Source organism: Cynocephalus volans, chromosome 7 (assembly GCF_027409185.1).
Source record: "Cynocephalus volans isolate mCynVol1 chromosome 7, mCynVol1.pri, whole genome shotgun sequence".
Taxonomy (NCBI): Eukaryota; Metazoa; Chordata; class Mammalia; order Dermoptera; family Cynocephalidae; genus Cynocephalus; species Cynocephalus volans.
In genome coordinates this window covers 97,181,566-97,205,986 of record NC_084466.1, presented here as the reverse complement: position 1 = coordinate 97,205,986, position 24,421 = coordinate 97,181,566, and the positions used below count along the sequence as shown (strand labels likewise).

Here is a 24,421-nt window from a genome sequence, read left to right as displayed (position 1 = left end):
ATAAGGTAAAAAGAACAAATACTTCTCTAAACAAATATTTTATCTATCTTTAAATGTTTTCTTAGCAGGATTACCCAAATGCAGCCAAGAAAACACAATTGCTTTCAGTTTAGTTAAGCAAAAAGCGAACGGGGAATAAGACAAAGTATCAGAACTGACCCTTAAGCCAGGCAAAATTGCCCTGCTTTATAAGATAAAGTTTTATTTTACAAAAGGAAAACTGCAAATACTGCTTGAGTATTCCTTATCCGAAATGCTTGGAACCGGAAGTGTTTCGGATTTTGGATTTTTTCAGATTCTGAAATATCTGCAGAAAACATACTGGTTGAGCATCCCTAATCCAAAAATCCAAAATCTGAAATGCTCTAAGGAGCATTTCCTTTGAGTTTCATGTCAGCCCCTCAAAATTTTCGGATTTTGAAGCATTTTGGATTTCAGATTTTCAGATTAGGGATGCTCAACCTTTATCTAATGATGAACAACAAATTATTTTAAGATTTAGCTAAGATTGAGAGAAAACAGATATGCCCATCACTGAGCAAAGAACAAGACAAGAAGTATTCTTTGCTGTCTGAGATTCAGAAAGGATAGGCCACTGCAAACCCAACCAGCTTACAATTTTGTTCAAGAAAAATATCTTGTGTTTGAAATAATTAATGGAAAAGAATAGTTGGCCCGCAAATAAGTCACCGTAAAACACAGTTTCATGTACAACATAACTGGAGAAAAATTTTAGAACCTTTTACCTGTTCTACCCAATGAACCAGGTAACCCATTTCTACAAGGCCATGTTAGAATAGTATGGGACCTGTTTATAACAATGTAACTTTAAAAAACCTATCTGAGTGAGTCAGTTTTCAAATTTCTCTTCCTCATCAATCTTAAGTAAAAAGAGTAAAGGAAAAGAGGGGAAGAGATGTTTATTTAAAATAAAGCTGTTATGTCAGATGTATATGTGATTAAAATTTTATAGTAAAAAAGAATAACAATTCTTCCTCAAGAATAATATTTTGCCTCAGTTAAAACAGACTGCATGGGTGCTGCTGATAACACCAAGGTTCAGGGATTGATCCTGGTACCAGCCAGCCTAAAAAATAAAAATAAGAGATTCAATGCAGGGGCTTCCTGTCAAGATGGCAGAATAGATGGTCCCTTGTGTCACTCTCTCCCACAAATCAACCGATTTAAACTATAAAAACATAACATCAAGTGCAAATGGAATGGAGAGACGTCCAGCGGAGGAGGCAGAAGCTCCGCGGAGACCACATGCCCTGCGGGGCCGCCGTCGCACGATCCAGCAGATAGACTTCACCACCGCCACCCGGCTCCATTCCCAGCCCATCCCAGTCCGCACAGGGTGGGGAGACATCCGGCAAGGGAGGCAGAGGCTCCGCAGAAACCACACACCCTGTGGGGCCGCCACTGCGTGATCCAGCAGGTAGGCTTCGCCGCAGACACCCGGCTCCATTCCCAGACTGGCCTAGTGAACTCGGAGCAGGGAGACGTCTGGCAGGGGAGGCAGGAACTCCACGGGGACCACACTGCTGCGGCGCGATCCAGCAGCTCAGCCCAATGCGTACAGAGCATAGAGACGTTCACCAGGGGAAATAAAGTCCACACACCCTGAGGGGAAGCCGTTGCCACACGACCAAGCAGCAGGTACGCTTCACTGCCGCCAGCCAGCTCCATCCCAAACCCAGCCTAGTGCGCACAGAGCAGGGAGACATCCTGCAGGGGAAGGGGAAGCTCTGCAGAGACCACACGCTCTGCAGTGCCTCGGCACATCCCAGCACCCTGGGCCAGAGCGCACGGAACAGGGAGAAGTCCTGCACGGGAGGTGGAAGCTCAGCAGAGACCACACACCCTGCGGTACCGCCCCGTGATCCAGCAGCCCAGCAGAGTCCAAGCTGACCAGAGAGGTGGCTCCGCGGAGAGGCCCAAGACCCAAGGCAACCATACACGCAAGGCACTAGTGGCCAACTGAGCAGTCACTGAGGTAGCCATACCAAATTGGCAACCACAGCAACATCTTACTTAGTCAGTCAATAGTGTCAAACCTGTGGACTGTGAAACATTCTGCCACAATGAATAAACATTAAAGAAAAGATACCAGAAATACGAAAAATCAAGAAAGTATACCACCAAAGGATAATAACTCTCAAGCTCTAGATCCTATAGAACAAGAAGCCCTTGAAATGACTGACAAGGAATTTTGAGTGATAATTCTAAGGAAACTGAATGAGATATAAGAAAACTCAGCTAGACATCATGATGAAATGAGGAAAAGTATACAGGACCTGAAGAGGAAATGTACAAGGAAATCAATGCCCTGAAAAAAAATGTAGCAGAACTTGCCAAACTGAAGAAGTTATTCAGCGAAATAAAAAATACAACGGAGAGTTTAACCAGCAGGCTTGCAGAAGTTGAAGAGAGAACCTCTGAACTTGAAGATGGGCTGTTTGAAATAACACAAACAGACAAAAAAAAGAAAAAAGAATCAAAGGCATTGAAGAAAATCTGAGAGAGATATCAGACAACCTTAAGCGCTCAAATATCCAAGTCATGGGTATTCCAGAAGGGGAGGAAAATGGAGATTCCATTGAAAACATATTCAACAAAATAGTGGCAGAAAACTTCCCAGGTAAAGGAAAAAACACAGATCTTCAGATCCAGGAAGCTCAACGATCTCCAAACGTATTCAACCCAAAAAGGTCTTCTCCAAGACATGTTATAGTCAAATTGGCAAAACTCAGAGACAAAGAGAGAATCTTAAAAGCTGCAAGAGAGAAGCGTCAAATCACCTATAAGGGAGCCCCAATCAGGCTAACATCAGACTTTTCATCACAAACCCTAAAAGCCAGAAAGGAATGGGATGATATATTCAAAATACTAAAAGACAGAGATTGTCAGCCAAGAATACTCTACCCTGCAAGGCTATCCTTCCGAAATGAAGGGAAAATAGTATATTTCTCAGACAAACAAAAACTGCAGGAGTTCACCACCACACGACCACCCTTACAAGAAATCCTCAAGGAAGTACTGGGTTTGGTTCCTGAAAAATAACAACCACTGCCATAAAAACCCAAGAAAAATCTAAACCCACTAGTATAATAAAAATGGCATTCATGAAGAGAAAACAAACAAAAAGGCTATATACAACCCAAGGAACCAACAAACACAGAAACCAAACAGTAAATCAGAAAGCAAGGAACAAAAGACACCTAAGACAACCAAACAACAATCAATAAAATGCTAGGAATTAATCAACATTTTTCAATAACAACTCTTCATGTAAAAGGCTTAAATTCCCCAATCAAAAGACACAGACTGGCTGACTGGATCAAAAAGGAGGACCCAACTATACGCTGCCTTCAAGAGACCCACCTCACCCATAAAGATTCACACAGACTAAGAGTGAAAGGATGGAAAAAGATTTACCATGCAAACAGAAAAGAAAAACGAGCTGGAGTAGCTATTCTTATATCTGACAAAGTAGATTTTAAACTAAAAACCATAAAAAGAGACAATGAGGGACACTATGTAATGATAAAAGGACTGATCCATCAAGAAGACATAACAATCATAAATATGTACGCACCCAATGTTGGAGCAGCCAGATTTATAAAACAAACTCTATTAGACCTAAAGAAGGAAATATCCAGACGTTTATATGGAATAACAAAAGACCACGCATAGCCAATGCAATCATGACCAACAAAATAAATAAATAAAGCTGGAGGCATAACACTACCTGACTTTAAACTATACTACAAAGCTATCATAACCAAAACAGTATGGTACTGGCATAAAAACAGACACACTGATCAATGGAATAGAATAGAGAATCAGGAAATCAACCCACATACTTACAGCCATCTGATCTTTGACAAAGGCACCAAGCCTATACACTAGGGAAGAGACTGCCTCTTTAGTAAATGGTGCTGGGATAACTGGATATCAATATGCAGGAGAATGAAACTAGACCCTTACCTTTCACCATACACTAAAGTCAACTCAAAATGGATTAAGGATTTAAATATACACCCTGAAACAATAAAACTTCTTAAAGAAAACATAGGAGAAACACTTCAGGAAATAGGACTGGACTTCATGAATACGACTCCAAAAGCACAGGCAACCAAAGGAAAAATAAACAAATGGGATTATATCAAACTAAAGAGTTTCTGCATAGCAAAAGAAGCAATTAACATAGTTAAAAGACAACGAAGAGAGTGGGAGAAAATATTTGCAAAATATACGTCTGACAAAGGATTAATATCCAGAATATACAAGGAACTCAAACAACTTTACAAGAAAAAAACAAGCAACCCAATTAAAAAATGGGCAAAAGAGCTAAGTAGGCATTTCTCTAAGGAAGATACACAAATGGCCAACAGACATATGAAAAAATGCTCAACATCAGTCAGTATCCAGGAAATGCAAATCAAAACTACACTGAGATACCATCTAACCCCAGTTAGGATGGCTAAAATCCAAAAGACTATGAACGATAAATGCTGGCAAGGTTTTGGAGAAAAAGGAACTCTCATACATTGTTGGTGGGACTGCAAAATGGTGCAGCCTCTATGGAAAATGGTATGGAGGTTCCTCAAACAATTACAGATAGAGCTACCGTATGACCCAGTTATCCCACTGCTGGGAATATACCCAGAGGAATGGAAATCATCAAGTCGAAGTTATACCTATTCCCCAATGTTCATCGCAGCACTCTTTACAATAGCCAAGAGTTGGAACCAGCCCAAATGTCCATCATTGGATGAGTGGATACGGAAAATGTGGTATATCTACACAATGGAATACTACTCAGCTATAAAAACGAATGAAATACTGCCATTTGCAACAACATGGATGGACATTGAGAGAATTATATTAAGTGAAACAAGTCAGGCACAGAAAGAGAAATACCACATGTTCTCACTTATTGGTGGGAGATAAAAATAAATAAATAAATTCACACACACACACAAAAAAAACTGGGGGGGGGGGCGGAATGAAGACATAACAACTACAATTCCTTGAAGTTGATGTGAGAAGCAAACAGAAAGGACATTGTTGGGTGGGAGGGGGGAGAGGGAGGAGGGAGGGGGGTTTTGGTAATGTGCCACAATAATCAACCACATTGTATATCGACAAAATAAAAATAAAATAAAATAAAAAATTAAAATAAAGTTAAAAAAAAAAACAGACTGCTTGGACAGTTTTTGATATCCTTCCTTACTGAGTTAAAATTACCTGTATTTTGAAAAAAATAAAGAGAAAGTCAATGTTGCTGAAATACAATGAAGACTTTCCTAGGGAATCATGCCATAATGCTTGATTACTGTGGTAAGCAGAATAACGACCCCCCCCAAATAATGGCCCCCCACATCTTACTCTCTGGAATTTGTAAATATGCTCTTCTGTGGCAAAGAGACTTTCTGCAGATGCCATTAAGGTTAAGGAACTTGATATGGGGAGATCAGCCTGGATTATCTGGGTGGGCTCAATCAAATCACACAGTCCTGAACAAGAGAGAACCTGTCCCTGCTGTGGCCACAGAGAAAGATATGACAACAGAATAGCCAGGGAGATGCAATGCTACTAGAATTGAAGGTGGAGGAAAGGGACCACTAGCCAAAGAATGTGGGCAGCCTCTAGAAGCCGGACTTCAAAGGCAAGGAAATGGATTTTCCCCTAGAGCCTCCAGAAAGGATCACAACCCTGACACGTTGACCTCAGCCCAATGACACCCATACCCGTCTTCTGACCCACACAACTGTAAGATAATAAATTTGTGTTATTTTAAGCCATGAAGCTTGTAGTAAAGTGTTACAGCAGCATAGAAAACTAATACAATTGCCTATACTCTCTGATAGATAATGAGGAGAATTTCCTACAAGAGAAAATAATGGGATATCCTGTTTAAGAACACAATTTGCCTACTGAACTAGTATAATTTAAGGTAGAGCCTTTCCTTAAAAGTTTGTAAATAGGAGCTGGCTGGTTAGCTCAGTTGGTTAGAGCATGGTGCTGATAACCCTAATGTCCCAGGTTTGTTTAATCCCTGTACTGGCCAGCAAAAAGAAAAAACTGTAAATATATGCTTTAAAACCATTTTAAACTTTTCAGACAATGGTCCAATGTTACGTGTTACAAATGGGTGAGTCAACAAAACTTGTTCCCATGTCATTTAGCTCCCTAGTCCAAAAACAAGTTTGTGATACCAAAAAGAAGCCAACCCAGGTTGACCACCCATCCCCATTTCTGAGGATTACTCACTTAATGAATTCTTCTTTACACTGCTGTAGCATCTCACATGTCTGTTGGATTTCTTGCTCACTCAAAAGTACCAACATTCCAATAGTTAGGTGAAGCTTTTTGGGATTCTGGAAAATGCTGCTATCAACTCCACGATCCTGTTAACAAAGGGAGAAAAACAAATTCAGCTCATACAAAAGCAAATAACAAGAACAGAATTGAGACTCCAGAAATAAACTCATACACGTATGGCCAATTGATTTTCACAAGGTGCCAAGACCATTCTACAGGGAAAAAACAGTCTCTTCAGCAAATGATGCTGGGACAACTGAATATCCTCATGCCAAAGAATGAAGGTGGACCTTTACCTCATACTATTGTATATATAAAAATTAACTCAAAATGGATCAGTGACCTAAACATAAAAGCTAAAACCATAAACTCTTGGAAGAAAAACAGGATTAAATCTTCATGCCCTTCGATTTGACGATGGTTTCTTAAGACATGAACCCCAAAAAAGCAATGACAACTAAAGAAAAAACAGATAAACTGGACTTCATCAAAATTAAAAACTTCTGAGGGGTTTTCAAGATGGCGGTGGCTGCGGTGGCTGCGGCGGCTGGTGCAGAGTAGCTGAGGTGGAAAAGGCGGCCACTGGGCCTCAGGCAGCCGGGAAACTTGTGGACCTTCCTCTCGCCATCTCTTAAGGGAGGACTGCTGCTGCTGGCCGGTCGTGGGGGCTGAACGCCACTTTGCCCACGGCAGGAGAGGCTGCCTCATTTACAGGCAACAGCTTTGAAGTGTGGAGCAGGAAAAGAACTGTTTCTTAGCTGCAAAAGCGAGTCTCGAAACAGGGAACACGGCGCCAGGGCTGCTGGGGATGCAGCCAGGATCCCGGAGGCCGGGGCCGCGCTGAAGGCGGCCAGCTGCTCTATTCAGGATTCGAGGTTTCAGGCCGGCATTAAAGAAGATTCCTGGGAGCGCCCGAGCCGCGCCGCGACTGAACAGCCGGAGGCGGCAGCGGCCGAGAACACGAAAGGCGACAAACCAGAGACAGAGAGCGAGCACCCGACCTGGCACAACCTTGTGAGTGACCCTTGGCCCAGTTCTGTTCGGGGGGGCGGATGCCCGCCCGGCTCCCGCCTGCACCACCAGGCCACTCACCGCCCCGGTGCTGCCTCCATTTTCCCAGGTGCGGGCAGCTCCGCCCTGCTCGGCCATCACTGAACCTTCCCACTTGCTTGGCCCAGCGCGGGGCTTTCCGGAGCCTGCGGGCCGGCCTCCTCTCCCACTCCCTCCGCGGTTCTCTGGCGGGGCTGGTGGCGTGGGGCGTCCCCGGCCAGTGTCGGGAGAGCAAGGAAGTACGGGCGGGCCGACTGTCACTCCACCACACCCTGGACTCCGGCCCCCGGTAAACTTCCTGTTACTGGGAGGCAGATACCATCTCTGCGGCCACCGGTTTGGAAAAAAGCCTAACGAATTTCTGGTTGGGAATAGTGTGGTAGGAGAGTTCCCAGGTCCGCTTGAACCTGCCGGAGAGCAGGCTGCAGGCGGGTGCTAGACTCGGTTTATACCGGGGGGATACAAAGGTGAACAAGTCCCGAGAAAGATCTACACAGTGCTACAAAGGCACCCAGAGAGACCGGTCGTCTGTGCCTAGCAGAAACCTGGTAGACTTCCTGGGCGAGGCGGTGCCGAGCAGGGTCTTGAAGGCCCAGCTGATAGACGAGGGGTGCAGAAGACACGCCCCAGCCCAGCACAGTGCGCACAGAGGGGGGAGACGTGCGGCCAGGGAGGCGGAGACTCAACAGAAACCACACATCTGGTGGGGTCGCCAATGCACGATCTAACAGCCTGGGCCAGAGCACACGGAACGGGGAGAAGTCCTGCACAGAGAGTGAAAGCTCAACAGAGATCACACACCCTGTGGTACGTGATCCACCAGCCCAGCAAAGTCCAAGCTGACCAGAAAGGTGGCTCCCCGGAGAAGCCCAAGACCCAAGGCAACCACACACACAAGGCACTAGAGGCCAACTGAGCAGTCACGGAGGGAGCCATACCAAATTGGCAACCACAGCAACATCCTAGTTAGTCATTAGTCTCAAACCGGTGGACTGTGAAACCCCCAGCCACAATGAATAAACACCAAAAAAAAGATACCAGAAATACAAAAAATCAAGAAAGTACACCACCAAAAGTTAATAAATCTCAAACTCTAGATCCTACAGAACAAGAAGCCCTTGAAATAACTGACAAGGAATTTCAAGTGATAATTCTAAGGAAACTGAATGAGATACAAGAAAACTCAGCTAGACATCATGATGAAATGAGGAAAAGTATACAGGATCTGAAAGAGGAAATGTACAAGGAAATCAATGTCCTGAAAAAAAATGTAGCAGAACTTGCTGAACTGAAGAAGTTATTCAGCGAAATAAAAAACACAACGGAGAGTTTAACCACCAGGCTTGTCGAAGTTGAAGAGAGAACCTCTGAACTTGAAGATGGACTGTTTGAAATAACACAAGCAGACAAAAAGAAAGAAAAAAGAATCAAGGATATGGAAGAAAATCTGAGAGAGAGATCAGACAACCTCAAGCACTCAAATATCCGAGTCATGGGTATTCCAGAAGGGGAGGAAAATGGAGATTCCATTGAAAACATATTCAACAAAATAGTGGCAGAAAACTTCCCAGGTAAAGGAAAAAACACAGATCTTCAGATCCAGGAAGCTCAACGATCTCCAAACGTATTCAACCCAAAAAGGCCTTCTCCAAGACATGTTATAGTCAAATTGGCAAAACTCAGAGACAAAGAGAGAATCTTAAAAGCTGCAAGAGAGAAGCGTCAAATCACCTATAAGGGAGCCCCAATCAGGTTAACATCAGACTTTTCATCACAAACCCTAAAAGCTAGAAAGGAATGGGATGATATTTTCAAAATACTAAAAGACAGGGCCGAGCCCGTGGCACACTCGGTAGAGTGCTGCGCTGGGAGCGCGGCGATGCTCCCGCCACGGGTTCGGATCCTACATAAGAATGACCGGTGCACTCACTGGCTGAGTGCCGGTCACAAAAAAAAAAAAAAGACAAAAAAAAAAAAAAAAATACGAAAAGACAAAGATTGTCAGCCAAGAATACTCTACCCTGCAAGGCTATCCTTCCAAAATGAGGGGCAAATAGTATATTTCTCAGACAAACAAAAACTGCGGGAGTTCACTACCACACGACCACCCTTACAAGAAATCCTCAAGGGAGTACTGGGTTTGGTTCCTGAAAAATAACTACCACTGCCATAAAAACCCAAGAAAAATCTAAACCCGCTAGTACGATAAAAATGGCATTCATGAAGAGAAAACAAGCTAACAAAAACACTATCTACAACCTAAGGAACCAACAAACACAGAAACCAAACAGTAAATCAGAAAGCAAGGAACAAAAGACACCTAAGACAACCAAACAACCAATAAAATGCTAGGAATAAATCAACACCTTTCAATAACAACTCTTAATGTAAAAGGCTTAAATTCCCCAATTAAAAGACACAGACTGGCTGACTGGATCAAAAAGCAGGACCCAACTATATGCTGCCTACAAGAGACCCACCTCACCCATAAAGATTCACACAGACTAAGAGTGAAAGGATGGAAAAAGATTTACCATGCAAACAGAAAAGAAAAACGAGCTGGAGTAGCTATTCTTATATCTGACAAAATAGACTTTAAACTAAAAACCATAAAAAGAGACAATGAGGGACACTACTTAATGATAAAAGGACTGACCCATCAAGAAGACATAACAATCATAAATATGTACGCACCCAATGTTGGAGCAGCCAGATTTATAAAACAAACGCTATTAGACCTAAAGAAGGAAATAGACACTAATACCATAATAGCAGGGGACCTGAACACCCCACTGTCAATATTAGACAGATCATCTAGGCAAAGAATCAGTAGAGAAACACAAGATCTAAACAAGACTCTAGACCAATTGGAATTGGCAGATATCTACAGAACATTCCACCCAACCATCTCAGAATATTCATTCTTCTCATCAGCACATGGATCATTCTCCAGGATAGATCACATATTAGGTCACAAATCAAGTCTCAATAAATTCAAAAAAATTGGAATTATCCCATGTATCTTCTCAGACCACAATGGATTAAAACTAGAAATTAATAACAAGCGAAACTCTGGAAACTATACAAACACATGGAAATTAAACAGCATTCTACTTAATGACATATGGGTCCAAGAAGAAATCAAGCAGGAAATCAAAAAATTTCTTGAAACTAATGAAAACAATGATACATCGTACCAAAACCTGTGGGATACTGCAAAAGCAGTATTGAGGGGAAAATTTATTGCATTAAATGCTCACTTCAGAAGAATAGAAAGATGGCAAGTGAACAACCTAACACTTCACCTTAAAGAACTACAAAAACAAGAACAATCCAAACCTAAAGTTAGCAGATGGAAAGAAATCATTAAGATCAGAGCAGAACTGAATGAAATTGAAAACCAAAAAACAATTCAAAAGATCAACGAATCAAAAAGTTGGTTTTTTGAAAAGATAAATAAAATTGACAAACCATTAGCATGGCTAACAAAAAAAAGAAAAGAGAAGACTCAAATAACAAAAATTAGAAATGAAAAAGGCGATATTACAACTGATTCATCTGAAATATAAGGAATCATTCGAGACTACAATAAACAACTATACGCCAACAAATTTGAAAATCTGGAGGAAATGGATAAATTTCTGGACACACACAAGCTCCCAAAACTGAACCGTGAAGACGTAGAAAATTTGAACAGACCAATAACAATAAAGGAGATTGAAGCTGTTATCAGAAGGCTCCCAACAAAGAAAAGCCCAGGACCAGATGGATTCACAGCAGAATTTTACCAAACATTCAAAGAGGAATTGACACCGATTCTTTACAAACTATTCCAAAAGATTGAAACGGACGCAAATCTCCCAAACTCATTCTATGAAGCAAACATCATCCTGATACCAAAACCAGGTAAAGATATAACCAAAAAAGAAAACTACAGGCTGATATCCTTGATGAATATAGATGCAAAAATCCTCACTAAAATACTAGCAAACAGAATACAGCAACACATACGAAAAATTATTCATCACGATCAAGTGGGATTCATCCCAGGGATGCAAGGTTGGTTCAACATACGCAAATCAATAAATGTGATACACCATATTAATAAACTCAAACACAAGGACCATATGATCATCTCTATAGATGCTGAAAAAGCATTTGATAAAGTTCAGCACTCATTCTTGACAAAGACCCTCTATAAGTTAGGTATAGAGGGAAAGTATCTCAACATAATTAAAGCCATATATACCAAACCCACTGCCAATATCATCCTGAATGGGGAAAAGCTGAAAGCTTTTCCTTTAAGAACAGGAACTAGACAAGGATGGCCACTCTCACCACTCCTATTCAACATAGTGTTGGAAGTACTAGCCAGAGCAATCAGAGAAGAGAAGGAAATAAAGGGCATCCAGATTGGAAAAGATGAAGTCAAACTGTCCCTGTTTGCAGATGACATGATCCTATATATCGAACAGCCTAAAACCTCTACAAAAATACTGTTGGAATTGATAAATGATTTCAGCACAGTAGCAGGATACAAAATCAACACACAAAAATCAGTAGCATTTCTCTTCTCCAATAGTGAACATGCAGAAAGAGAAATCAAGAAAGCCTGCCCATTTACAATAGCCACCAAAAAAATAAAATACTTAGGAATTGAGTTAACCAAGGATATGAAAAATCTCTATAATGAGAACTACAAACCACTGCTGAGAGAAATTAGAGAGGATACAAGAAGATGGAAAGATATTCCATGCTCTTGGACTTGAAGAATCAACATAGTGAAAATGTCCATACTACCCAAAGTGATATACAAATTCAATGCAATCCCCATCAAAATTCCAAAGACATTTTTCTCAGAAATGGAAAAAACTATCCAGACATTTATATGGAACAATAAAAGACCACGCATAGCCAAAGCAATGCTCAGCAAAAAAAATAAAGTTGGAGGCATAACACTACCTGACTTTAAGCTATACTACAAAGCTATAATAACCAAAACAGTATGGTACTGGCATAAAAACAGACACACTGACCAATGGAATAGAATAGAGAATCCAGAAATCAACCCACACACTTACTGCCATCTGATCTTTGACAAAGGCACCAAGCCTATTCACTGGGGAAGGGACTGCCTCTTCAGCAAATGGTGCTGGGATAACTGGATATCCATATGCAGGAGAATGAAACTAGATCCATACCTCTCACCGTATACTAAAATCAACTCAAAATGGATTAAGGATTTAAATATACACCCTGAGACAATAAAACTTCTTAAAGAAAACATAGGAGAAACACTTCAGGAAATAGGACTGGGCACAGACTTCATGAATACGACCCCAAAAGCACGGGCAACCAAAGGAAAAATAAACAAATGGGATTATATCAAACTAAAAAGATTCTGCACAGCAAAAGAAACAATTAAAAGAGTTAATAGACAACCAACAGAGTGGGAGAAAATATTTGCAAAATATACATCTGACAAAGGATTAATATCCAGAATATATAAGGAACTCAAACAACTTTACAAGAAGAAAACAAGCAACCCAATTAAAAAATGGGCAAAAGAGCTAAGTAGGCATTTCTCTAAGGAAGATATACAAATGGCCAACAGACATATGAAAAAATGCTCAACATCACTCAGCATCCGGGAAATGCAAATCAAAACCACACTGAGATACCATCTAACCCCAGTTAGGATGGCTAAAATCCAAAAGACTATGAACGATAAATGCTGGCGAGGCTGCGGAGAAAAAGGAACTCTCATACATTGTTGGTGGGACTGCAAAATGGTGCAGCCTCTATGGATAATGGTATGGAGGTTCCTCAAACAATTGCAGATAGATCTACCATACGACCCAGCCATCCCACTGTTGGGAATATACCCAGAGGAATGGAAATCATCAAGTCGAAGGTATACCTGTTCCCCAATGTTTATCGCAGCACTCTTTACAATAGCCAAGAGTTGGAACCAGGCCAAATGCCCATCATCAGATGAGTGGATACGGAAAATGTGGTACATCTACACAATGGAATACTACTCAGCTATAAAAACGAATGAAATACTGCCATTTGCAACAACATGGATGGACCTTGAGAGAATTATATTAAGTGAAACAATTCAGGCACAGAAAGAGAAATACCTCATGTTCTCACTTATTGGTGGGAGCTAAAAATTAATATATAAATTCACACACACACAGACACAAAAACGGGGGGGGGGAGAAGATATAACAACCACAATTATTTGAAGTTGATACGACAAGCAAACAGAAAGGACATTGTTGGGGGGGATGGGGGGAGGGAGAAGGGAGGGAAGTTTTGGTGATGGGGAGCAATAATCAGCTACAATGTATATCGACAAAATAAAATTTAAAAAAAAATAAATAAATAAACTAAAAAAAAAAATTAAAAACTTCTGTGCATCAAAGGACACTATGAAGAATGTGAAAAGACAACATACAGAATGGGAGAAATATGTGCAAATAAGTTATCTGGATAAGGGCCTAGTGTCAAGAATATATAAAACACTCTTACAACTCAACAACAAAAGGACAAACAGCCTAATTTTAAAAATGGAAAAAAGGACTTGAATAGACATTTCTCCAAAGATGAGATACGGTAATGCACCACCTAACATTTTGGTCAACCAAAAACTGTGTATACAATGATGGTCCCATAAGATTATAATGGAGATACAAAACCCTATTGCCTAGTGACATAACCATCATAACTTTATAGCACAGTTACTTTTTTATACATTTAGTGTAGCCTAAATGTACAGTGTTTATAAAGTCTACAGTAACGTACAGGTATGTCCTAGGCCTTCACATTTACTCACTTCTCACTCACTGACTCACCCAGAGCAGCTTCCAGTCCTGCAAGCTCCATTCATGGTAAGTGTCCTATACAGGTGTACCATTTTTTGTCTTTTATATACTGTATTTTTACTGTACCCTTTCTATGTTTAGTTATGTTTTGATATGCAAATACTTACCATTGTGTTACAATTGCCAGTACGGTAACACGCTGTACAGGTTTGTAGCCTAGGAGCAACAGGCTATACCAGATAGCCTAGGTGTGTGGTAGACTATGCCATCTAAGCTTGTGTAAGTACACTCTATGATGTTCGCACAATGATGTAATTGTCTACTGACATATTTCTCAAAACATATCCCCATCGTTATGGGACACATGACTGTCCAAATAGCTAACAATCACATGAAGATGCTCAACATCATTAGTGATTTAGAGAAATGCAAATCAAAACCACAGTGAGGTACCATTTCATACCCACTAAGATAGCTTTAATCAAAATAACAGAAAATAAGTGCTGGCAAGGATGTGCAGAAATTGGAACCCTCATACACATTGCTGTTAGGAAGGTAAAAGGATTCAGCCACTGTGAAAAACAGTTTGACAGTTCCTTGAAAAGTTAAACATAGAGTCTGGCTGGTTAGTTCAGTTGGTTAGAGCACCGTGTTATAACACCAAGGTCAAAGGTTCAGGTCCCCGTAGTGGCCAGCTGCCAAAAAAAAGTTCAAAATAGAACTACCATATGACCCAGCAATTCTACTTCTAGGTACATGCCCAAAATAATTTTTAAATGGACTCAAACAAACACGTTTACACATGCTCTCAGAAGCACTATTCACAATAGCCAAAAAGTGGAAATAACTCAAATGTCCATCAACAGACAAATGAATAAACAAATTGTGGTACATACACACAGTGGAATATTATAAAGCCATAAAAAGGGGTGAGATTTTGATACATGCTACAACATAGATGAACCTTGAAAACATTATGCTAAGTGAAAGAAGTCAAACATGAAAGGTCATATGTTGTATGACTCCATTTACATGATACTTCTAGAACAGGTTATCCATAGAGATAGAACACAAACTGGTGGTTGCCAGGGGCTAGGGAAAGGGGTGACAGGAGAGCAACTGCTTAATGGGTACAGGATTTCCTTTTGGGGTGATAAAAATGTTATGGACCAATACAGAGCTGGTATTTACACAATACTGTCATGTTCTAAATGCCTCTGAATAGTTCACTTTAAAATCATTAATTTTATATGAATTGCACCTCAATAAAAAAAATTTTTTTGAAAGGAAAAAACAAAAATTTTTTAAAAGAAAAAAAAAGGAAATGGTAGCCTGACAGAATGATATGGCCCAGGAAAAACGGAATGCCACCTAAAATGCAGGATCTAGGAATATCTTTTGTTCCTTATTTAGCTTTGTTAATTCCAGAGCAACTGGGCCCCTCGTGGGCTTCCCCGAAGAATAACATACCCTTTATAAAAAACACAGACCTCTTCCTGTCTTAGTGGATACTACAGGATATTCCAGGTAAAATACTTTGTGTTAAGAATAAATTCTTCTGAGCAAAGAGATGAGTGAAAAATTAATTTGGAGAGATATCCAGACACTAGAGTTGCCACATTAAATATGGTCATCCTTTTCCAGCATCATAATTCCTCGTACTTTAAAACTTTTGCCTCTGGAAAGCACAAAAGGTAAATATACCCCATGAATCCTTTTTTAAAAAAAATTTAAGTGAAATTCACTTAACACATAATTAACCATTTTAAAGTTTACAATCCAGTGCTATTCAGTGTTTTCACAATGTTGTGCAACCAACAGCTTTCTTTACTTTCAAAACTTTTTCATAAAAACACCACATAAATCCATTAAATAATCACTCCCCATTTCCGATCCCAAATCCCTTGGTAACCTCCTATTTGCTTTCTGTCTCTTTGGATTTGCCTATTTTGGATATATCATATAAAAGGAATCATACAATATATGATCTTTGTGACTAGCTTCATTCACTTAGCATAATGTTTTTGAGGTTCATCCAAGTTGTAGCATGCATCAGTATGTCATTCCTTCTTAGGTCTGAATAATAATCTACTGTGTGTATATATCACAATTTGTCAATAAATTCATCTATTCGTAGACATCTGCGTTGTTTCCACCTTTTGGCTATTATGAATAATGCTGCTATAAACTTCATGTACAAGGTTCTATGTTGACATATGTTTTCAATTCTTTTGGGTATATACCCAGGAGTGGACACATGGTAATTTTATGCTTAACTTTTGAGGAACCATCAGGCCATTTTCCACACTGGCTGAATGTATAAAGCAATGTATGAAGGTTCCTGTTTCTCCACATCTTTACCGACACTGCTTTCCTTTTGTTTGTTTTTTATTATAGCATCCTAGTGGATGTGAAGTGGCACTGAACTTTGGTTTTGATTTGCGTTTCCCTAATGACCAAAGATGTTGAACATCTTTTCGTGCGCTTGTTGGACATTTGTACATCTTCTTTGGAGAAACGTATGTTCAAATCTTTTGTCCATTTTTAAATTTTCTTTTCATTGTTGAGTTTAAGAATTCTTTATATATTCTTGAAACTACGCCAATCATAAATCCCTTTTAAAGGTAAGTAGGCCTCAAATTTCATTAATCTCATTTTGCAAATGAAAAATTTTTTAAAGTTGAGACTCTTTTAACATGAGTGAAACAATAATTCTATCTTTGAATTGAAAGTTCTTATCCCATAATTAGATCCCTGGCCTAATAAAACACCCCAAAGGCAGAAAAATGTATTTATCAAACGCAGGTAGCTTATATCCTGTTCTTGGTTTGCCTAAGATTTACTGCCTAATTTTTGCCTTGGCAACAGTAGTTAATAGATTATTTGTTCTCTAAGTGTTAACGGAGCTTGAGCTATTTTTACATCTGATAATTCTGTGATTCCGCACATCAACCCAAACTGCCTCCTTTAATGAAAATTATTTTAAGAAACAATCAGCTTTAAATGTGTCACAGAAGGCTGAATGCAAGGCTTATCACAAGGCTTACCCCAGCTGTTCTAACCCATCCCACAACCTGTCACTTTAGAAAAGGCACGCACAGCTCCCCAAATGATTCCAATATGCACAACCTCATCCCAAAACAGTTGAGAATTGTTCCCCTAGTAATAACAGCTAATATTTGTTGAGCCCTTACTCTGTTCCAGGCATTTTCTATGCACTTTGTAGACAAACACCCCATGAGAGTACTGTTACCATCCACAATTTACAGATGAGAAAGCTGAGGCACTGAGAAATTAAGCCACTTTCCCACAGTAACATTGCTAGGAAGAGATGAAGTTAAAATTCAAACCCAGGCAGTCAGGCCCCAAAACCTGCACTTTTGATCAATATTACATAGCCTCCCTAGTAACAGTTGCCCAAAGGAAGATGGAACAATAGCACCATCACCCAGAGGCAAGTCATTATGCATTTCAACAAAGCTCACACAATAAATGGGTCTAATCATTAAATTAGTCCAGATAATAAAGCAAATATCATAATTCTATGAAAACAAAAGAGGTTTTAATATCTGCCTTTTCTTAGATATGACATCAAAAGCATGATCTATAAAAGAAAAAAATGGATAAATCAAAAACTTATGCTTCAAAAGACATCATTATGGTTTCCTCTAAGATAGGGAGAGCATGGTGCTGCTAATGTCAAGGTCATGGGTCTGGATCCCCGTACCAGTCAGCTGCCAAAAAAAATAAAAAGACTTCCTCTAAGATCAGGAGCAAGACAAGGATGCCCACTTTCACCTTCCTATTCAACATAGAACTGGAAGTCCTAGCCAGAGCAATTAGGCAAGAGAAGAAATAAAAGGCATCTAAATTGTAAAGGAAGAAGTCAAACTGCCCTTTTTTAAGGTGACATGATCTTTATCATAGAAAACCCTAAATACTCCACCAAAAATCTGTTAGAACTAATAAATGAATTGACTGAAGTTGCAGGATACAAAATCAACATACCAAACTCAGTAGTGTTTCTATATTCCTTTTGTTTTTTTGACCAGTAAGGGAGTGCAACCCTAGGCACGGTGTGGTCCACACCACGCTCAGCCAGTGAGCGCATCGCCCATCCTATATAGGGATCTGAACCTGTGGCCTTGGTGTTATCAGTACCACACTCTCCCAAGTGAGCCATGGGCCAGCCCACAATTCCATTTTCAATAACAACAAAAAAAATAAGATACCTAGGAATAAACTTAACCAGGGAAGTGAAATATCTCTACACTGAAACCTATAAAACATTGATGAAAGAAATTAAAGACACAAACAAATGGAAGGAAACCTGTTGTTCATGGATTGGAATAATTAATATTGTTAAAAGGACCATACTACCCAAAGCAATCTACAGATTTTATGTAATCCCTATCAAAATACCAATAACATTCTTAACAGAAATAGAAAAAAAATCCTAAAATTCATATGATCCCTGTTTGCAGATGACATAATTTTATATAGACAGAAACCTAAAGACTCTATAAAAAAAAAATCCTAGACCTGATAAACAAATTCAGTAAGGTTGCAGGATACAAAATCAGCATACAAAAGTCAGTAGCATTTCTATACACCAACAACAAACTTGCAGGGGAAAAAAAAAATCAAGAAATCTATTCCATTTACAATAGCAACAAAAATAAAATAAAATACCTAGGAAAAAATTTAACGAAGGAGGTGAAAGATATCTGCAATGAAAACTATAAAACATTGATTAAAGAAGTTAAGGAAGACACAAAAAAATGGAAAGATACCCCATGTTCATGGATTTTTAAGAATCAATATCACCAAAATGGCCATACTATCCAAAGCGATCTACATATTCAATGCAATCCCCATCAAACTATCAATGACACACTTCACAGATATAGAAAAAAACAGTTCAAAACTTTATATGGAACCACAAGAGACCTTGAGTGGTCAAATCAATCCTGAGTGAAAAGAACAAAGTGGGGGGTATCACATTCCCTGACATCAAAATATACTGCAAAGCTATAGTATTCAAAATAGTATGATACTGGCACAAAAAAAAGATGCATAGACCAATGGAACAGAACAGAGAATTCAGAAATAAATCCACGCACCTACAGCCAATTGATTTTTGACATAGGCGCCGAGAACATACCAAGGGGAAAGGACAGTCTCTTCAATAAATGGCACTGGGAAATTGGAGATCTGTATGCAGAAAAATTAACCTAGACCCCTCTCTCTCACAGTATACCAAAATCAACTCAAAATGGATTAAAGACTTAAATGTAAGAACAGAAACTATAAAACTTCAAGAAGAAAACAGGGGAATCACTTCTGGAAATAGGCCTGGACAAAAAATTTTATGGATAAGACTTTAAAGCACAGTGAACAAAAGCAAAAATTAACAAATAGGATTATGTCAAACTACAAAGCTTCCACACAGCAAGGGAAACAATCAGAGAAAAAAGACAACCTGCAGAATGGGAGAAAATATTTGCAAATTATGCATCTGACAAGAGATCAATACCCAGAATACAAAAAGAACTCAAACAACTCAATAGTAAAAAACCAAATAATCTGATTTAAAAATGGGCAAAGGAACTGAATAGACATTTCTTGAAAGAAGACATACAAATGGTCAAGAGGTATATGAAAAAATGCTCAATATCACTAATCATCAGAGAAATGCAAATCAAAACCGCAATAAGATATCATCTGACTCCAGTTAGAATGGCTATTATCAAAAAGACAGAAAATAACAAATGCTGGTGAGGACGCAGAGAATGGGAAACTCTTATACACTGTTGGTGGGAATGTAAATTAGTACAGCCATTATGGAAAACAGTATGAAGATTTCTCAAACAACTACAGAGAGATAGAACTACCACATGATCCAGCAATCCCACTACTGAGTGTATATCCAAAGGCACGGAAATCAGTTATGTTGAAGGAATATCTGCATTCCCATGTTTATTTGTGGATCTATTCACAATAGCCAAGAGAAGGAACCAATCTGAATGTCCTTCAATGGAGAATTGGATAAAGAAAATGCGGTATACATACACAATGGAATACTACTCAGCCATAAAAAAAGAATGAAATTATGCCATTTGCAGCAACATGAATGAGCTTGAAGGATATTATGTTAAGTGAAATAAGCCAGGCACAGAGAGAGAAATACCACATGTTCTTACTCATATGTGGAAGCTGAAAAAGTTGATCTCATAGAAGTAGAGACTAGAATAGTGGTTACTAGACACTGGTGAGGGGAAGGGGAAGGGGAGGATGGAGAGAGGGTAGTCACTGGATACAAAATAGTTGAGAGATAGGAAGAGTAAGATCTAGTGTTTTACAGAAATATAGGGAGACTAGTTAACAACAATGTACTGAGTATCTTTGAACAGCTAGTTAGGATGGTGTTGAATGTTCCTAACACAAAGAAATGACAAATGTTTGAGGTGATGGATATACTAAGCACCCTGATATGATCATTGTACACAGTTATGAATGTACCCAAATATCATACTGTACTCCATAAATACATACAATTACCATGGGTCAAGTAAGAAAAACAAACTAAAAGGAGAGAAAGAAAGTAATAGAAGAAGGGAAAGGGAATGGTAAAGGGGGGCAAAAAAAGGTTAGTAGACCAATACAAAGTTACAAAGTTACAAAAACAAGTAACCAGATTAAAAAATGGGCAAAGGAGCTGAACAGGCATTTCTCAAAGGAAGATGTACAAATGGCCAAGAGATACATGAAAACATGCTCAACATCACTTAGCATCAGGGAAATGCAAATCAAACACTGAGATATCATCTCACCCCAGTTAGACTGGCTATTATCAAAAAGACAGAGAATAACAAATGTGACGAGGATGCAGAGCAAGGGGCACCCTCTTACACTGTTGGTGGGGCTGTAAAGTGGTGCAGCCATTATGGAAAACGGTATGGAGGTTTCTTAGACAACTACAGATGGAACTACCACACAATCCAGCAATCCCACTACTGGGTATATTTCCAAAGGAATGGAAGTCATCATGTTGAAGAGATACCTGCACTCCCATGTTTATCGCAGCTCTATTTACAATAGCCAAGAGTTGGAACCAACTTAAATGCCCACTGACAGACAAATGGATAAGGAAAATGTGGTATATATATATACTCAGCCATAAAAAAGAATGAAATTCTGCCATTCACTGCAACATGGATGACTTAAAGAAAATTATGTTAAGTGAAATAAGCCAGGCACAGAAAGAGAAATATCGCACGTCCTCACTCATAAGTGGGAGAGGAAGGGAGGGAAGAAGGAAGAGAAAGAGAGAGAAAATGAAAAGACAAGCCACAGAGAAAAATATCTGTTCTCTTATGCCTGACAAATACATTAAAAATTCTTAAAATTCAATAATAAAAAACATACAATTCAATTCTAAAATGAGCAAAAGATTTGAATACATTTCACCAAAGGAGATTTACAAACGGCTAGTAAACCTGTGAAAAGATGTTCAATATTATTAGTCATTAAGGAAATGCAAATCAAAACCAAAATGACGTATCACTTCACACCCACCAGAATGACTATAATCAAAAAGATAAACAATATCAAGCGTTAGTGGGGATATGGAGAAACTGGACTGCTAATACCCTGAGGAGCCACTTTGTAAAATGTACATGTAAAATGCTACGGCAGCCTTGGAAAACAGTTGGCAGTTACGGAAACTGTTAAACATAAGTTTACAATGCAATCCTGCCACTTTACTCCTAGGGCTCTACCCAGTGAAATGAAAACAAAGGTCCACAGAAAGACTTCTAAGTGAATTTCACAACAGTATTATTTATAATAGCCAAAAAGTAGAAATAATCCAAATGTCCATCAACTAGTGAATGGATTAAAAAAATGTAGTGGAGCCATGTAATGGAACACTACTCAGCAATACATAGTAATAAACTATTAATATGTGCAACAATATAGATAAAACTCAAAAAATTATGCTAAGTAAAAAAAAGCCAGACGTAATAATACTCTATGTATTATATGATTCAATTTATATAAAATGTCCAGAAAAGATGTACCTACAAAAACAAAATGACTGCCTGGATGAGGGTATGACTGCAAACAGGCACAAGGGATCTTTTTAGGGTGATGAAAACATTCTAAGATCAGATTGTGGTAATGGTTGTACAACTCTAAATTTACTAAAAATCATTGAATTGTACACTTAAAACAGGTGAATTTTACAGTATGTAAACTATACCTCAATAAAGCTATTAAACATAAATATGTATGTCTATGCCTTTTCTTTTTAAGAGCATCCTAGCAACCCTGAAGCAAGTGTTCACCTAAAACCCAATCTACTGAGAACTATTCTCCCTGCATAATTCAAGTGGTTGTCTCTTATTTAATCTTTCCTATGTGACGACTTTCAAAAGGTTTTTCAACCTATAATTTAAAAACACTGTGTACACACATAGAAATCTTTGTATATGATAAAGATGATATACCACTGAGACAAATATGATTTTTTAAATAAATTATGTTGGGGCAATGGGCAGTCATTTGGAAAAAGAATACTATGATATCTATCCCTTACACCATACATAAGAATAAACTTCAAATCAGAGACCAAAATGTAAAAAAAAGAAATTATTCAAATATCAGAATTAAAAATGGGTGAATCCTCTTTAACCTGAATCCAGATGCAATAAGGAAAAGACTGATAAATTTGACTACTTGAAAACAGAACACTTTCATGCAGCAAGAAAAAACCATAAGCAAAGTCAAAAGACAGGCATTACACTAGAAGAAAATACTCGCAACATGTATCACAGGTAAAGAGCTAATAGCCCTCACACATCAAGAACTTTTAAAAAATCAAAGAAAAAAAAAGACGAAAAAGACATAAACAGACACTTCACAAAAATAAAGATATACAAATGCCTCATACATATGGAAAGACATGATTTCAGTCATACAAAAAGGAAATGCAAATTAAAACCACACTGATACTATTTCTCACCCATCAAATTGACAAAATTTCAAAAACTTGACAATACACTCTGTTGGCGAGGCTGTAAGGACACAGGCATTTTCATACATTACTAGTGGAAATGCAAAATGACACCACCCCTATGGAGGGAAATTTGGCAATATCTAACAAAAGATACTTAAGTATTTGCTATTTAACCCAATGTTATGGACTGGATTGTGTCCCCCCAAAATTCATATGTTGAAGCTCTCACCCCCAATGTAACTGTGTTTGGAGATAGAGCCTTTAAGGAGATAATTAATGTTAAATGAGCTCATAAGGGTGGGACCCTAATACAATAGGACTGGCATCTTTATATAAAGAGGAAGAAGCACCAGGAATGCTCAGGCACAGAGAAAAGGCCATGTGAGGACACAGAGAGAAGGAGGTCCTGCAAGCCAGGAAGAGGCTTTGGCAGAAACTAGCCCTACTAGCATCTTGAGCTTTGTCTTTCAGCTTCTAGAACTGTAAGAAAATTAACTTCTATTGTTCAAGTCACCCAGTCTGTGGTATTCTACGACAGTAGCCTAGGCAGACTAATATACCCAGTGATCCTACTTAGAATTTATACTGAAGATATATCTCCAAGAATATAAAATACATGTGCACAAGGTTAGTCACTGCAGCATTATTGCAAAATACTGCAAAATACCTAAATAGCCAAGTACAGAAGATTGGTTGAAAACTATGTATAAACACATGTGTAAATTGATATGGAGTGATTTTTTAGAACATATTGTTAAATGAAAAAAGCAAAGTGCAAAAAAGCATATATACTTTGCTACCATTTGTGTAAGAAAGAAGGAAAAATAAGAAAACATAGATATATCTGCTTATCTTTATACAAAGGAATACGAGGCAAGTAAACCAGAAAACAATGAAGTAGGTTACCTACAAGGAATGAGGGGGAAGGAACGGAGGGGATACACAAATGTGTGACACTTCTGAGTATGCCTTTTCAATACAGTTTTGAAAGCATGACTTTGACTTGTGAAAGCATGTTGATGGTCTACATATTGAAAAATTAAATTAAAAGAATGGGAAGGGGGAAAAATCTACATTTGAAAGTGAACTAAAAATGAACCTAACTGTATTTCAAATGAATACTTAATCTCACACTAGATGGGGTTAAAAAAGGAAGAACTAATGAACACAACGTTTCATTTCATATGCCAGT

The 24,421-nt window shown here is 38.7% G+C and overlaps 1 protein-coding gene across 3 annotated transcripts in view; it reads right to left on the bottom strand.

Annotated features, from left to right (window-relative positions):
* ASCC1 (activating signal cointegrator 1 complex subunit 1) overlaps positions 1–24,421 on the bottom strand; it is a 122,395-nt gene that overhangs the window by 62,854 nt on the left and 35,120 nt on the right. For all 3 annotated transcript variants that reach the window (XM_063102687.1, XM_063102688.1, XM_063102689.1), the window contains exon 6: positions 6,280–6,416. In XM_063102687.1, the coding sequence (XP_062958757.1) occupies positions 6,280–6,416 (137 nt within the window). The remainder of the gene's footprint in view (positions 1–6,279; positions 6,417–24,421) is intronic.